Source organism: Lactuca serriola, chromosome 1, assembly GCF_051521515.1.
Source record: "Lactuca serriola cultivar US96UC23 chromosome 1, Lser_US96UC23_V15, whole genome shotgun sequence".
In the NCBI taxonomy this organism is placed as follows: Eukaryota; Viridiplantae; Streptophyta; class Magnoliopsida; order Asterales; family Asteraceae; genus Lactuca; species Lactuca serriola.
This window is the reverse complement of record NC_136408.1, coordinates 15029116-15045134: the sequence shown is the minus strand read 5'-3', so window position 1 is coordinate 15045134 and position 16019 is coordinate 15029116. Positions and strand designations below refer to the sequence as shown.

Here is a 16019-nt window from a genome sequence, read left to right as displayed (position 1 = left end):
AGAAAAACCTAAAGAAATCATTCATAAGTACTGATAAGTACAAACATAAAAATGATTTATTTTGCAACAAAAAAATATTAAGGACTAAATGTGTATAAAAATATTAATGACTAAATATGTACAAAATGAAAAATATATTACCCTATTAAGTTATTTTACTGGCTAACTTGGAGTAGCCGGTCATAAGGACTAAATGTATACAGTCTAACAAATTGAAGGGATAAATGTGGACGAAGAAAAAATCAGTTACTAAATATGTATAAATCGAAAAATATATTACCATTTTAAGTCATTATCCCTTTTCATATACGTACCTTACTATCAAAAAGTTCATCATATTTGTCACCCAAAAGTTTATTCACTTGTGGTTTTAGGATCAGTTGGAAGAACCGTTGTGATCGAGCTTTTAGGACTAGTCATAGGTTTCGTAAATTTTGGATAGGTAAGTAGTGCCTACTCGTATTATCAACAAAAAATCCGATTAACATTTTTCAATATATATATAACAAAACTATTGCTAAACTATAAGACCAAATGGTATACATTGCATGAGATGGTCCGTGATCTAGGTGGCCACGAACCACGACCGTGCACACCACCCCGGTGGTTCGTGGTGGGTCGTGGTCGTGGCCTTCCGTGCTCCGGACAACGAATCTAAACGGCCAATAGCTTCATTTCTTGCATTAAATCGCGTTTGACCTTTCTTTCCCCTTCCTAACGGCTATTTTTCAATTTCTTCAATATTTACCTATAAATACTACCAATATCTTCTTATTTTTCATACAATTCTACTCCATTTAGATATATTTTTGTTGTTTGATCCTTTAAAAATCATGCCTCCCAAAAATAAGAAATGGTCAAAAGAAGAAGAAGAGAAATTAGCACAAGCTTGGGTGATAGTTTCGGAAGAAGACGTTGGTGAAACTTTCGGTTCTTTTTGGAGAAATATTGAAAGTGTTTTCAATGGTTTAATGGGTGGTGAATGTTGATGAAATATGCTTGAAGTGGCACGATATGAGGGTCAAAGTGTTCTGAGTTCAATGGAATTTACAACTTTGTTATAAACAACGTTCATGAAGCCGATATCGATCCAGTTAATGTGGTCATGGAGCAATATGAAAACACAAATCAGCAACGTTTTAGACATGTCAAAGTTTGGCAAAAATTGAAGAATTCCCCAAAATGAAATAATCTTGCTTAAAAAAACACAAATTAGAAGTTTGGTATTTTTAGCTTTTTAATTATTAATGTATTTTTTATTGTTTTTTTTTATTTTACTTAATGTAATTTTTAGTTTTAACGTAATTTTTTTCGTTTTAGTTAATGTAGTTTTTAATTAATGTAATTTAGTATTTTAAATTAATGAAAAATAGTATTTAAAAAAACAATTATATGAATTTTTGAATTAAATTTAATTAAAATAATGAAGTGGAATGGTGTGTTAGTGGTAGGTATCTCATGTTAGTGGTAAGGGAATATGGTGCCGATGTGGCACCCACCACATATATGGTATGTGGTGGATATAACAGATGTCTAACAGATAGTATTTATATTCTATATGTCCTTTACTAAAAACTTTACAACTGAAGTTTACAAAAAGTACAATATCCCCAGTTTCAAAACCGGTAGATAGAGGATGAATAGATCTTTGTTCAACATTTTTGGTAGGATTTTTGTTTGCATTTGAGCAAGGTCTTCTCGAAACCGGGCATTTTAGTAATTTTTAAGACGTTTGTGTGATTCCTAGTATTGTGCTGAACTTCAGGGGTTGGTCATGTTACATATCCGAAAAAGGAAAGCGAGTACAGATTTGTTAGCCCACTAAACTACGGCCCAAATTTGCCGACGAGTCAGTCTCCCTGCTCCTCCGTTTATGCTTTATATCCCCCGCACCCCTAATTTTGCTTCCTGATCGAGTCACCTGAGGACTATTCTTTCATTATTCTCTCTATTTCCGGCATCAATACCACCGTTAACCGGTATCTATGGCGTTGAACAACGGATTGAGATCATGCGCTTCAAAGCTGTTTGTCTCTGCCGAGTCGTCTCTCGCTAAGTCTGGTAAAAATCCCTTCCCTAATCTCATTTATAGGTTTCTAGGTATTAATTTCCCCTCGATATAACATTGAATTATGGTATGTGCTAGATTGATTTGACTTTTCGATATTTATATGTTTGTATTTCGTAGCGTACTAAACGTACGGTGGTGTTGGTTCATTCGGATCGCACTTTAATGCGATTTTGTCTACTGATCTATGTGCACGATGCTTACTGTATTGTGTATAGATCTGGCTGAATCCTATTGATTATAACATGATTTTTTTGACGTATTCAACCGTTCATTACTTTGGTTTGCTTTCTGTGGAAAGAAATTATTCTAAAAGTGCTTGTGAAAATTCGCCGTTTTGGGGTATGTGCAGCATTCCGTTCAAGTTGGAGAAATGAATCAGTGATTCTTTTGTTTTTAAACCAGCAATGCTTACCTTGTTTATAAACTTGAAAACAAAAAACATCATCATGTGACGATTTACTTGCATCATATTGATGTCTAAAAGATTTTAATTGTTCCAAAATCTTTCAGCTCTCTGAATCTATCAACGACATCAGTCATGACATTTTGGTTCTCATACTAGTACCCCTTTAAACTCTACCTCTGAGGTGGATATGGAAATTGAGAAAAATTTAAATGCACAAGTCAAATTCTTATCTTTTAGATAGATAGCTTTTATAATGGGATCTGTTTGTTACTTGTTAGTGCTTCAAAGTTGAATATTTTACAAAACTATTGGTTCGTTTATATTTATCAACCATATTTTAATCCTTGTTACAACAATTTCTTCACAAAACATGATATGATTATATGACTACGTATTGAGTGAGTAGATAATATGGGAATATTTTTATGCAGTACAAAGAGCGGGTATCCATTCGACTGGAGCAAAGAGAATGGGAGGACATGCACATGGTCATGATGAGCCAGCGTACTTGCATTCAAAGCATATGTACAACTTGGACCGCATGAAGAACCAGAAGCTGACCATGACTCTTGGTGTTTTCACTGCTTTCAGCATTGGTGTTGGAGTACCAATTTTTGCTGTTGTCTTCCAGCAAAACAAGGCTAAATCTGGTTGATCCCCCCCTCATTACTCTTTTCTTTTCCCCTTGTGTTTAATCTCAATAATGCAGACGACTTAATGAATGTCTTGTTGCATGTTATACGTTTTCAAATCATTTTCATTAGATTTTGACATGTGATGTTTTTTCAGCATTATTCTGGAAATTGTTTTTTTTTCTTATTCTTGCTTCTTTTTTCGGTGTATTATGTGATGTGATTTCTAGTCTCTTCTTCACTAAATATGTTCCATCTTATATAATTACAGAAAAGCACAACATTATTTTGTTGCATACAGAAAAACCCTATTATTAAATGTCTTGTAACAGACCTGCACAACCTATTATAGACATCTTATTGAGAACACAATTAGAGGTTTCAAAAGGGAGGATTTTAAGGGGCATAAAATTAATATAGTGGTTTTCTTTTGGTAATTGGTTGTGTTTTTCTGACATTTTCCATATAGTATGTTGATTATTATTTTTTGTACAAAAATTTTGCAACTCCTGTGATTGTCTAACAACTAACGAGATTGAAGGCACATTGATAAGATCTGAATTTTTAAGATGTCTGAACTTTTAAGATTTGAATTTTAACATGATGTTTAGTTGGAAGCTCTGAATTTTTGTGCTGAATGATGAAAATGACCATTTTACCCTTCTGTGTCATTTCTTTCAATTACAACATCATGCCCTTGAAAGAAAACTACATCAAAGTAAGATGCTAGAAATGAACATTATGCATGTGATTTTTTTTTCATCAAAGTACAATGTAAACTAAACAACCAAATATTTCATTAGGGGTGAGCATATTAACCAAAAAACCGAACCAAAACCAAATTAACGAATATAATCGAACCATAATTACCAAACCATTTTAAAAACCGTTGGTTCGGTTTCTGATTTTTGTTAACCAATAACTAACGCTTCGGTTATGGTTTTATAGGTCAACCGAACCATTATTAACCGAACCGCTAACTTTATATTTTAATATATAAAAATGATAGATTATATATAAAATAATATAGTCAAACTTATTTAAGACCCATTAAACTTTCAAAATATAATTAATTAATTCTCACTTATTATGAGACGAACCAGCAATCAAACGATCAAAGGCTGATCATGCAAACACATACAATCTTCCAATCATGTATTGAGTTAGATTATTGATTAATGTTGTAATTTCTAATTGGCTAATTCTACAATTTGTAAACATTATTCACAATTAGTTTAATCTTCACACTCATAATCATAATCGAAGACTTTATAGACCTATTCAAAGGATTTTTTGACTTTACAATAAAAAATTCTAGGTAAGTTAAGTTTTTTTGTTATTTTTGACTTTGTGATATATTAAGAATGTATTTTTTTGGCTTTTTTATTTGCGATTTTTTACTTAATCACATTGAATATATATGAGTGATTGATTTTTTTTTAATCCAGATAACACATAATATGAATGTTTGACTATTTTATTTTATAGTTTTTGATTTAATCGCATTGAACATGTATGAACATTTGGCTTTATTTTAATGTTAATATCAATTATCAATATATAAAATTATTAATGTCAATTTATTTTTTAATGTTTTATATTTTTTATTAAATGTTTTTCATTTTGTATGTGACCATGTGTTATCTCACTCAGAGTATCAAATGCACACATTTTTTCTATTACTATAAGCTAGGTTATAAACATTGGCGTCGAAGAATTTTTTGTATTTTTTTTTTTCATTTTTTATGCTAATATACTTTTTCCATTTATATTAATTTGAACATTTGTGGTTAACCAATATTAACCATTAACCAAAACCGTTAACCGACAAAAACCATTAACCATAACCAATATTAACCATACCTAATGGCTACCAAAATGCATTAAACAATCATAACGGTTATGGTTCGGTTTTGACCAATAATCGAACCAAACCGCCCCATACACACCCTTATATTTCATTATAGTTATCAGCCAATAATTTGGTCAACATTACACCCCATACAAGGTTTACATGAAATAATGCATATGATCTTTTTGGTTCTTGAACATGTGGGAACCACGATTACAAAATTAATTAAACTGTTAATAAAAACTCAAAATTATTAATAAATTGTTTTAAATATTATTAGTTAAAGGATATTTTTCTAATTATATAAATTATAATTGTTGATTTATATAAATACATATATTATAATATATTAATATGTATTAATTTTATTTTAATTTAATGTAATTAGAGTTGGAAAATTAAATTTTAAAATTTAAAATGGAGAATCAATAATAGATTGACAAGTGATATGATATTAATTAGGAGACCTAATAGATGACATATAGTAAAAAGAGAATAAACATATTCATTTATTGAAATTATTAGAATCGGAAGATTTATTATAGAAAAAAAAAGTTATTTTCATTGGTTCGGTTTAATTAGATAAAAGCATAAAAGTTTTCAAATTTAGTAAGTTTGACTATTGCACAAAATTACTAGCTCACAAATTATAGTTAAATAAATAAGATCGAACGTATACAAACAATGGAATATACAAATTTATATAAGTTTTTTTTTTCTTTTTCTCTTTTTGATAAAAATTGTTGTCATCCTTGATTGCATCCATTCATGCATGCGAGTCCGGATAAAATACAAACTAGCGGAGGTGGCCCATGTGTTGTGCCTGGTGTATTAATCCTATATTTCCGACCGAATAAGCTAATATAAGATGTTCATATGTAAAATTACTTTCGTAATTCATATATTTTAAGATATATACACGTAAAATAATTAAAAAAACAAATGCAAAGAGAGGAGATATCTAATAAAACAAATAAAAAATAATTATATAATAGAAGCTAAAATGAGAAAAAGACAACAATGAGCCTAAAATGGCCATTTAGAGAGATTTAATTGAGTAGGCAACCAAACATTCAATTTTTGCCTAGCATGATGATCATATACATAAAAATTTCAAACTTAGACCTAAAATAAATAACAACACAAACCACATAGACCAAAATTGTACTTTACTCATTTTTTACTATATAACTTATTAATTAAAAACTATAATAACCAAAAGTGAAATTTCCTAAATTAGAAACTACAAGGTCAAAAGCTCTAAATAATCTTTTTTTTTAAATTAAAAACTATATAGGAAGTAAATTTATAAACTAAAAATTATAGAGGCTTAATTAAGTCATTGTAAACTACAGGGACCAAAAATGTAATTTTCTAAACTAAAATCATATTTAGGGATCAAAAGCATAGTTAGGTAATTTCTTGTAAATCACTACCTCTTAATTACCTATATAGTTCTAATGATCCAAGCTTAGATATATGAAAATATCAAAAGACTTGCAAAATATAACCCAAAGACTTTAGCCATTATATTTGCTTCACGGAGAAACCTCTACTACTAGTAAGCTTCCTCAAGCTTTACATTTATCTTTCAAGCTTTCACTAAGCTAGCACCGGTTTTGTAAACGTGCTTAGTGGGTTGCAGTGTTTTGTAGGTAAATCATGTTAACAACTCTTTCAATCTTTACAATTTACAAAAGATGCAATATATGATATCCCTATGTTGTATGACTGAATTACATATTGCACGACTACAATGAAGTTATATCATCAAGAGCATTGTGGAATTAAGGATATCCTCACTTTATTTGGCTGGACAAACTCCCATGATGTGACGATTTATATGAATGAAGAGGGATCTATGAAACAATTGTCTAAAGGCCTCTTTACACACGGACATTATTAATAACTTATGCCACCATTCACGGCATAATTATTAACTTTCATTAATTCCGAAAAAGAATCTTTACCTTTTACTTTGATAATCAACATATTCGGAATGAAATGCACTAATTTCTTTCAAACCAAAGACTTTCATCATACGGTGCCCCAAAAAGAAAATAAATTGCCATTATGTTCATGTCAATTGATGATAATGCATTTCACGTTGAACATGTATATATTTATAGTTGGATAAATTTAATATATTTGTAAGCATTACTGAATTTTATAATTTGATTTTTTTTCATTTGTTAGTTGTTGGACAATTGTAAAAATTTTATGGAGTACGTGCAAAATACGGCACAATTTCTTGAGTATATGGTGGTTGTTATTAAATGAACAAAGACGAACTAAATGGCTATGTATCAAAAATTATTTTAACCTGTGATTTGGTTGCAACTTACTATAAAGTGATGATGATTGGAGAGGTTGAAGCTTGCAAATAATGAACATAATCATGAGCCTGTAATGTTTATGGAGGATCATCTATTTGCAAAATGGTGAATTTGGATGAATCTTGCATGATTGAAATGGGTAAAAGGTTCCATCTTTGGTCAACCTTATCAGTAGCAAAGTAGTTGTTGCTTGGAACAGCTTCTTGAAGATTTTGGCAAATGAAATTTGTAGCTTCACCAAAGCGGATTGCTATTTTTGAAACCCTTTCTTTGGCGTAACATAAAAGGATGCATCTACAATTTCTTACATGATTTTTAGTGTTGTGAACTCTTGAAAGATGACATGCTTTGGTAATTATTAAGCTTTTAGACAATACAGCATTAACTTTCCTTTATAAAAATGTTGGCTGTGAGATGATTGAAAGAAGTATACATTCAAAACTGATTGTATGCTTGAAATACAATGAGTGGCTGTTTTCATTCTTGTGAGTGTTGTTTTTAATGTTCTGGAGTTGCATAAAACATAGCATTCCTTATTAAGCTTGAAAGATCCATACTAACAAAAAAAAAAAACCCAAATTAAGAAGAAAAGCAGAATATGCCATGCAAAATAGCAGCTACAAATTCAGAAAATGTACATATTTGGGTGGTTTAGTTTTACAACGGAAACATTTAAAAAAAAAATAGAAAGGCCCAAGAGGACGGACAGACATATATCGACAGAGAGAATGAAAGAAAGAATCTGTTTTGATCTAAAAAGAAAAAACAAGTGTGTTAATTGTTCTTAGCAAGGAGCACTCTTGGGAGATGGAAAGCTTCCCCTTGATTTCCATTGAGCAGCCTCTTTTCTAAGAAACAAGCTGTGAGTTGTCTGAGCAGCCTCTCCAGATATGAATGCAGGCAGCTTCTTTTAGTATTTGCCTCCTCTGGATTTGTTGACAATATCATGGCGTTCACTGCATCCGCCAGGTTCTCTCTCTGTGAATCCTCCACAAGATATCCCAACCCCCCTGATTTCTTTGGATCCTCGTACGCCAATAAACCCGCACAGTCCTACAAAATTTATATACAACAAAAGACATAAATACCCTCTCCTCATCCTCATCAATTTATTATCAAGGTTATGGGAATAATCACCTTAACTAGATCTTCATACTCTTTCAACTTATAAAACTTCTCAAAATGACTCCTTCCATACTCCACAGCTTCCTCTAGATGCCCAACCTAATAAAAACCAAATGGATTTTCAGACAATTGACATAGATAGATAGATAGATAGATAGATAAGTCTTTAAAGTTGGAAATTTTATTTTACCCGAACTAGTTCAATGAACTTTTGACACTGTAGCATAAGACAAATGGCTGATGTATCATCCTGCACACAGCCCAAAAATTTCTCATCATTTCTACCATATGCTTAATTTTCTTGTATGGATGAATATGAATATGAATATGAATATGATTAAGCAACAGAAAAATATAATAAGAGAGTTTCTAATGCAATCATTACCTCAACTGTCTCGGGATACCACTCACGGAGTTTAGCAAATGCATCATCAATTTGACCATCCTTGATTAGCTTCAAAAAATATTAATATAAGTCAAGAAAGGAACATAATTTAAAGAAGAAAAAGCTAAAAAAAAAAACATCAATCAATGTTGTATTAAAACGAAATCATATCATAAGCATATACCATATGATCCATTTCATACCTTTCTCAGAATTTTTCTGTGGTTTAATGCATACGCGCCATACTCATTGAAGCCATTATCATGAACACCAGTAGTAGTAGTAGTAGTAATAGGAGGAATACAAGTTTGGCTGGCCTCATCTAACACATTCAGAGTCTCCTCATACCCATAATGTTGTAGGTAGGAACGAATAATTCTGATAACCAAATTAGTTTACATCATCATACAAATACTATAGATATACAAAACTATCTAAGAACCTGATTATCCACTAAACTTCCAATCCAATATTTAAATTTGATAAGGATCAGACTTAAAATAAATCCAATATTTTTTGAACATACCCATAACTGGCTGCCTGTGGTATAAGTATTCTTTCAATAACCGCCTGTTGTTTTGCCCTTAAAGTTGCTTCATATGCCTGTTCCCCAATATAAACACAAAATCTTGTTATATTGCACCACATAAGAAGAACTATCTAATATATGATGCAAGAAAATATATATAAACATTTAACTTTTTTTTCCAAATATAACAACAAATAAAATACATTGCAGAAAGCTATCTGTAAAAACCAAACACAACAAAAGAACTTGAAAAATGATATGTTACCTTGAGGTCAAAAATAAAGGGATCTTTCCCAAAGTTCACAATCACCCTGCAATAAAATAATACCATACAAAAAAGAACATCAACTTTTGTGGATATTAGGACACTGGCAAAATATCTTAATAAGCTTAAAACAAAAACAAATCATCCAATGAAATCCCAATACATATAACCAAACCATACATTCAACTATTCAAGTAGCAGAAGCTCAAACTTATTTTAAAACTTAAATGAATATATATGAAACGCGTACTCCAAAAAAATGATAGCCAGTTGGGGCAATCCGCTCAAACCCAAATTATAGATGAAGTATGAAGAAAATTTGAATGTTGAAAAGAAAGAACAAACTTACTCCTCATATTGACTATGAACAGCAATTGTAGGATATAAGCGACCTTTTACATCTTTCTCTACTGTTCCAACCACTTGACCATTTTTTCTGGCATCAGAAACAAATTTTACTGTAAAATGTCTGAAAGAAGAACTATTGGAGAAGCAAATATAAGAAACTCAATCAGTTAATAAGAATTTAAGTAAGAATGTTACGTGAAGAAGAACTCATGTGAAGTATAGTTGATACCACCACCAACCACATCACCAGTGGAATAAGTTGGGCCAAAAGCCTCTCCTTTTCCATGTCCTCGATAAAGCAGCCCATCATCCCCATGATATCCAAAACTGTTTGCTTCCCACCTATCACAAACAACAAAGCCTTAATAAGTACACAATGCTCTAACAGAAAGAAATGAAAAAGTAGGATTCTAAAATACACAGATAAATGGAAGTTTAGAAACAAGATGAGTCATGGAGGATGTGTGTGGACTGTGGATTAGCCCAATAACCTTTTGCCTTTTGGTTCATATTCCTTTGAAAAGTTCAGGTAACATTCAAAACTAAGCACTACAAATGATCCTCAAAAATTGATGCTCACTCTAAACTCTAAAGTGAGTCAGCTTCTTATGTTAATGTGAACAAAATTGTAAGGGAAGAAGTGAGTAGTAGCTAGTGTCCTTTCTTGTGTTTCTTTCTAATTTTGCTTCCTTCTCCCCTCACTCCCCAAATCTACCATTAGTCTCGATCTTTATAAAATGGATATCCTGGTAAATAGCAACTAATTTAAGTTAATAGTAAAACAAAAGGTACATAATTACCCAAGTCAAATGTCATCCATACCCCGTAATTATTCCCAATGAATATTTGGCCTTAGAGGATATTCCAAGTTCTTGACATAACTCTTCCTAAACGGGTTCAGTTAGTTTAACATTGATTTTCTAGTTTGTTGGTTTTGATAAAGAATTTATCCTAAAGCAAACAATATAAAATATGCAAATTAACCCGTTCTAAGGACCAAGTTCATGTTATAGACTAAAACTAAATTATTGTAGGCTTATTTGTGGCACCCAAGACTACTGCAAGGAACTCACACTACCAAATAATCAATAAGTTCCCATTTAGTAATATGTACAATTAATCAGCTTCATCACTAGCAGAAGATACATTTCTGAGTAACTTCCTGAGCTACCATGTGAATTCAAATTGCATCTTCTTATCAAGATTAATGAAAGCAAAAACATCTGAACCCATCATGAACCACTAATACTGGAACTCGCATAAAAATTGCAGCATATGTAGCTTCCAGCAAGGATAATGGATGAGGAGCAACAAGATCAGTTTGGGTAGAGGGATAGTTAACCGTTATGTTTTATGTTTCTGTTTTCAATTCTTTTTCGGTTTGATATTGAAAGGTGAGAGCAAGTGGATAAATAAGGTAGAGAGAGGTATTGGGCGTTGTAATGGTTTTTATATTGAAGTATTTTCTTATTTTCATCTCATATGTCTTCTCATTTCATCTTCTACTCCATGGACGTGATAGAAGCCACTTGAAAATAGAAGAAAGCCTCATGTTGCAATACAGACCTACCCTCATTTGCAACATGATAAGAATTCTTATGAAAATAAAGACTCTGGTTTGAAGTTGAAGAATCATCACTATAGCGGTTACAGATTTTAATGCATCAAGCATAATTTACAAGTATCTAGCGCATATTAACTAACAAAGTGTCAATTATTTTGGATTAGATGAATATGCATCAAGAATGATCGGTTGTCGCATACATACCCAGGTTGTCTGCGCATATGGAAACCCTCGGCAGTGAATCCAATTGCAATTTGGCCTTTCGCGCCAGCATTCTTGACATAAATCTCAAAGTAATAGAGAAGACGCTTGACAGGGGCGGGGCAATTGGCCTGAACAACACCCACATCGTGGCCATGTAAATTCACAGTCGGATACTGAACCGAAAGCTTATTCGGCAATACAATCGAGAATCCACCCGAACTGTTCAGAGTATCAAGCTCCGTTGGAACAGGCTCCTCCTCTTCTTCTAGTTCTTCGCATTCATTATCTAAATTCACCATTTCAACATCTTTTGCATACGAAACAGCTGCCTTCTTGGACTTCGATCTCCATAACTCCAAGAAATACGAACCTACGATGTCTTTTTCTTGTCGTCCGCCTTCGAAATCATTCACCATTTTCTCAATCTTCGAACTAAGATTCAAGAACACACATGTATGAACGCACAAAACCCTAACGAAAGAGAAATCTTCTGATCAAGTTTGAAACCCTAAAAGTTGAAGATGTGTCTTACACTGAAAGAAAAGGAATAGATCAAGAACGGAGTTTGATTTAGTTTCAATATATTTTTATACGAGTACCGGCTCTCCTCCTATATATTGTTCTCGTAGAGTGAAATACAGAAAGTCTGTGTGTGTGTGTGTTGCGTATGAGTTTAGCGTCTCTAGGAACGAAGCAATAGAAATGTTCTTCGCTTGCTCGGCTGTAGGCCGTAGGCCGTAGGGGGATTAAAACCAATTTTCATACTAACTTTTTCCGTTATTTGTAAGTATAATACTACATATTTTTAAGAAAAAAATAAATATTTTGCTGTTATAAAACCTTTTCAGTTATGTATCTAACCTTTTAATACTATATGCTTAAAAAAAATTGAATTTCATTTTCATCGGACTTTGTTTTACAAGAGAACAAACGAATTGAATTAAGTTATGGAATAAAAAGATTAATTATGTTTATTGCAAATATATATATATATATATATATATATATATATATATATATATATATATATATCAAAGTTTCTAAAGAAAATAAAAACAATACCTTTTTACAAATATAACTAAAAACGTTTTGTATTTCGATGGAAAATTTTTATCCAGTGTATTTTAAAAACATTGATTGAGTAACTTGTATGATTTTTTTTACTTCTATTCTATTACTATATATTTAAAAAGATGGGAGAATTTAGCAATTGGTTATGAATTTTATACTTTAGCACAACAATAATAATAATAATAATAATAATAATAATAATAAAAAAAGAGAGAGACACGAATCGATCGGATTTGAAAGATACATGAGTTTAGAATGAATAATAAACAAAATATCATGATTAGTTAGAATATATTTGAGTCAAACTATGTAAATTTTATGTATAAATTTACATGAGAAAAGACAAATATATTTAATCATATCTATTTCTATTATAGTTAAATAATAATAAAAAAATTAGTTTAACCATCAAAATAGCAATATTTTTTATAAATAAGATCTGTGAAATGAACAAATCGTTCAAGAAATTAGCAAATCATTCATGAAATCACCAAAAGATATTGTTTTTTTTTCTAAAATGATAGATAACATCTGCAAAAATAAACAAAGAACTCATTTTTTTAATTTTTGATTTTTTTTAATAAGTCTTTAAAAACCATTTTAAAAAAATAAAGAAAAAGTAAAGAGTAAAAAATCAAAGAATTTCTTATATCTAATCTATGAAAGAAATTCGCAAATTTGTAAAATTTCAAAATCATAAATCTAAAACTCAAAAATAAAAAATATGATAACTTGAAGTACTATCATGTTGTCAAAAGTTATTTTTGATTTTTCTTTTCTTTATTAAGAGGAATCCATAATAAGATTTTTTTTAAATCCGTTTTAATAAAGCTCTATTTCTATAGTGGAAACTTTTTCACTCAAACTTTTTACAAGAAAGCTTGTTAATTAATAAGTACTTCATAGAACTTTTGTAACCATTATACCAAGATCTAAATATATTCAACCAATTATAATCAAGCTAACTAATATAAAAAACAAAATAATATAATATAAATATGTTTAGTATGTCAAGTATAAAGAACTCTTGTATTATAGCTAGGTGTTAACAAACTGGCAATGACATGATACCAAAAAGATTTATAAAAAATCCTCTAGATGCTCTAACAACACTTTAGAACCTGGACATATCCCTTGTTTACATACGTAGAGCAGGTTAATGTTAGGTACTATGAGGTCAAAGTCATTTTTGACTTTTCCCTTTATTATCAACTTTAGACCCTAGACATATCTTTTGTCTACATATCTACACCTTCAACTAGTTTAATGCCACATTTTTATAGTATATATATTTTAAAATTTTTATGCAATTGCTACAACATACTTATTATCATGTCATACAAACAACCATATCATTCATAATTGATAATATATATATATATATATATATATATATATATATATATATATATATATATATGTTCAAATGTTTTCACTATCTATTATGTGCATGTATGACTGATTCTGGACCAATCATTTTAGTTATTTTAAGAAAGTAATTAATATATATTAAATACTGAAGATGTAATTAATATATATATATATATATATATATATATATATATATATATATATATATTATTAAAACGTAAATTATTAACACTTTACAAAAGCAAATCACTTGAATTTGAAGTGATCATGTTTAAATTCACATAAACTCATGTATTTGTGGAGCATATTTATCACGCTTACATTTCGCTTCAACATGTCAGCATATAATGAGTTCTAACTTCTAAGTCGATATGACCTATAAAATCTCTCTGTTATGTTTTGACCTAATCCAAAACATCTTACATGTTTTTGTTGAAATAATAATTTTGTAATTTCTGCTTTGTTCCATCTCTCAGATTTCAACTTAGAAAAACCATAATAATAACTTGATGATTATTGTGAAATTTGTAACAGGTATCATCATTTAAGCACCAATCCACACTAATATCCCCGGTTATCGAGATATTAGTACAAAATGCTTATTGAAAGTTAAACCCATAATGACTAATTACCAAGGAGTTCATGTCTCTTTAAATAAATTACAAAATGAAGTCATGAAGAATGTGATTTTCTTCACTGAATAAGATATTCTACCATTTAATACAACTTAAAAATCCACCAAGGTACATTAAAAAAGTTGTTAATCGATATAACATAAGTGATTGACCAATTATTGTCTTTGTTCATATCACTTGTTCTCTTTTTTATGGAATTTCCATACTGTTGACATGATTCCGCTGCTCTTAGCATTCATGCATTTCTGAACCTTTTTCACCTGCAAAATCATCAAAACCTCATAAGAACTCTAACGTATATATTTTTTTTCAATAAGCCGTATAACTATAAATGGTATTATAATGTAAATCCTTATTTCATACCAACAACTAGTGAAACAGCTACCTTATAAGACCGGAGGGTGTGGAAGGGAAGCTTCCTCACTTTTGGTGGGCCATACCCCTCTTTCCCTCACCTAAAAGCCAAGGAATGGGTGGGAAGCCCTTCCCTCACTTTTTTTAATATATTTCATACATATATTATACTCATTTTGTAAGGAATTAAAAACCATGAATTTTGATATATGTTTTATATTTTTATAGTAGGTATATAATTTTATAAATATTAAAAAAAAAATTAAAAAAAAAGGTCAATAGCGTGAGGAGAGAGAGTGCGGCACCCCCTCCCCCACCTCTTTTCCTGCGGTTCTTTCCCTCACCCACGGAGTGGTGTGCAGAGTGAAGGAAGCTTCCCTCACCCCTTTCCCGCACCCACTCCGTCTAGCCTAACACTTATCTTATGTTGGTGTGCAATAGAAAATCTTAGAATTTCATTAAAAATAAAAGGTGTCCTTTTATTCAAAAAGATATTGATTAATACAAAAAATAAGAAAATTTCTTACCCTTTTGATGGGTTCAAGCTTTTCAATCTTCAGAGTCTTCAAACTCTCTGATCTTTCTTTCAGATACAATTTCATCTGTTGGCTGTCCATATGTTCAATCATAGTGGTCTGCCAAAAACACATATTACGTACAAATAGTGATTGTAGTATATATATATATATATATATATATATATATATATATATATATATATATATATATATATATATATATATATATATATATATATATATATATTATCAATTAATACACTCGTACCCATCTTGTATGCTCTTTGATGAGTTCTGTAATGGTTTCTTCTTCTTCTTCTGCAACTTTCTTCTTTTCCTGCCATGTCAATTTT

The 16019-nt window shown here is 30.6% G+C and overlaps 2 protein-coding genes across 3 annotated transcripts; one reads left to right on the top strand and one right to left on the bottom strand.

Moving 5' to 3' along the window:
- Nucleotides 1–1888: 1888 nt before the first annotated feature.
- Nucleotides 1889–3296, top strand: LOC145055077 (TonB-dependent heme receptor A). The gene is made up of 2 exons (XM_079003398.1): nucleotides 1889–2061; nucleotides 2909–3296. The coding sequence occupies exons 1-2, from the start codon at nucleotides 1986–1988 to the stop codon at nucleotides 3130–3132; spliced, it is 300 nt and encodes a 99-aa protein (XP_078859524.1). The 5' UTR covers nucleotides 1889–1985; the 3' UTR covers nucleotides 3133–3296.
- Nucleotides 3297–7896: 4600 nt separating this feature from the next.
- Nucleotides 7897–12459, bottom strand: RANBPM (SPla/RYanodine receptor (SPRY) domain-containing protein). 2 transcript variants are annotated; one of them, XM_079003306.1, is made up of 11 exons: nucleotides 12250–12459; nucleotides 11718–12149; nucleotides 10145–10291; nucleotides 9951–10037; nucleotides 9602–9647; nucleotides 9334–9410; nucleotides 9011–9185; nucleotides 8808–8876; nucleotides 8613–8672; nucleotides 8435–8521; nucleotides 7897–8350 (listed from the first exon to the last, which is right to left on the bottom strand). In XM_079003306.1, the coding sequence occupies exons 2-11, from the start codon at nucleotides 12131–12133 to the stop codon at nucleotides 8072–8074; spliced, it is 1443 nt and encodes a 480-aa protein (XP_078859432.1). In that variant the 5' UTR covers nucleotides 12134–12149; nucleotides 12250–12459; the 3' UTR covers nucleotides 7897–8071. The 2 variants fall into 2 exon arrangements, with proteins under 2 accessions (XP_078859432.1, XP_078859359.1); XM_079003233.1 differs by having other exon boundaries at nucleotides 11718–12459.
- Nucleotides 12460–16019: the final 3560 nt, after the last annotated feature.

Bases quoted from the DNA above. Each gene is read 5' to 3' on its own strand.
- LOC145055077 (XM_079003398.1), top strand. From the start codon at position 1,986: ATGGCGTTGAACAACGGATTGAGATCATGCGCTTCAAAGCTGTTTGTC. The intron at 2,062-2,908 runs GTAAAAATCCCT...ATTTTTATGCAG, and splicing joins GTCGTCTCTCGCTAAGTCTG to TACAAAGAGCGGGTATCCAT.
- RANBPM (XM_079003233.1), bottom strand. From the start codon at position 12,133: ATGGTGAATGATTTCGAAGGCGGACGACAAGAAAAAGACATCGTAGGT. The intron at 9,648-9,950 runs GTAAGTTTGTTC...ATTTTATTGCAG, and splicing joins GTTCATAGTCAATATGAGGA to GGTGATTGTGAACTTTGGGA. The intron at 9,411-9,601 runs GTAACATATCAT...ATTGGGGAACAG, and splicing joins CCTTTATTTTTGACCTCAAG to GCATATGAAGCAACTTTAAG.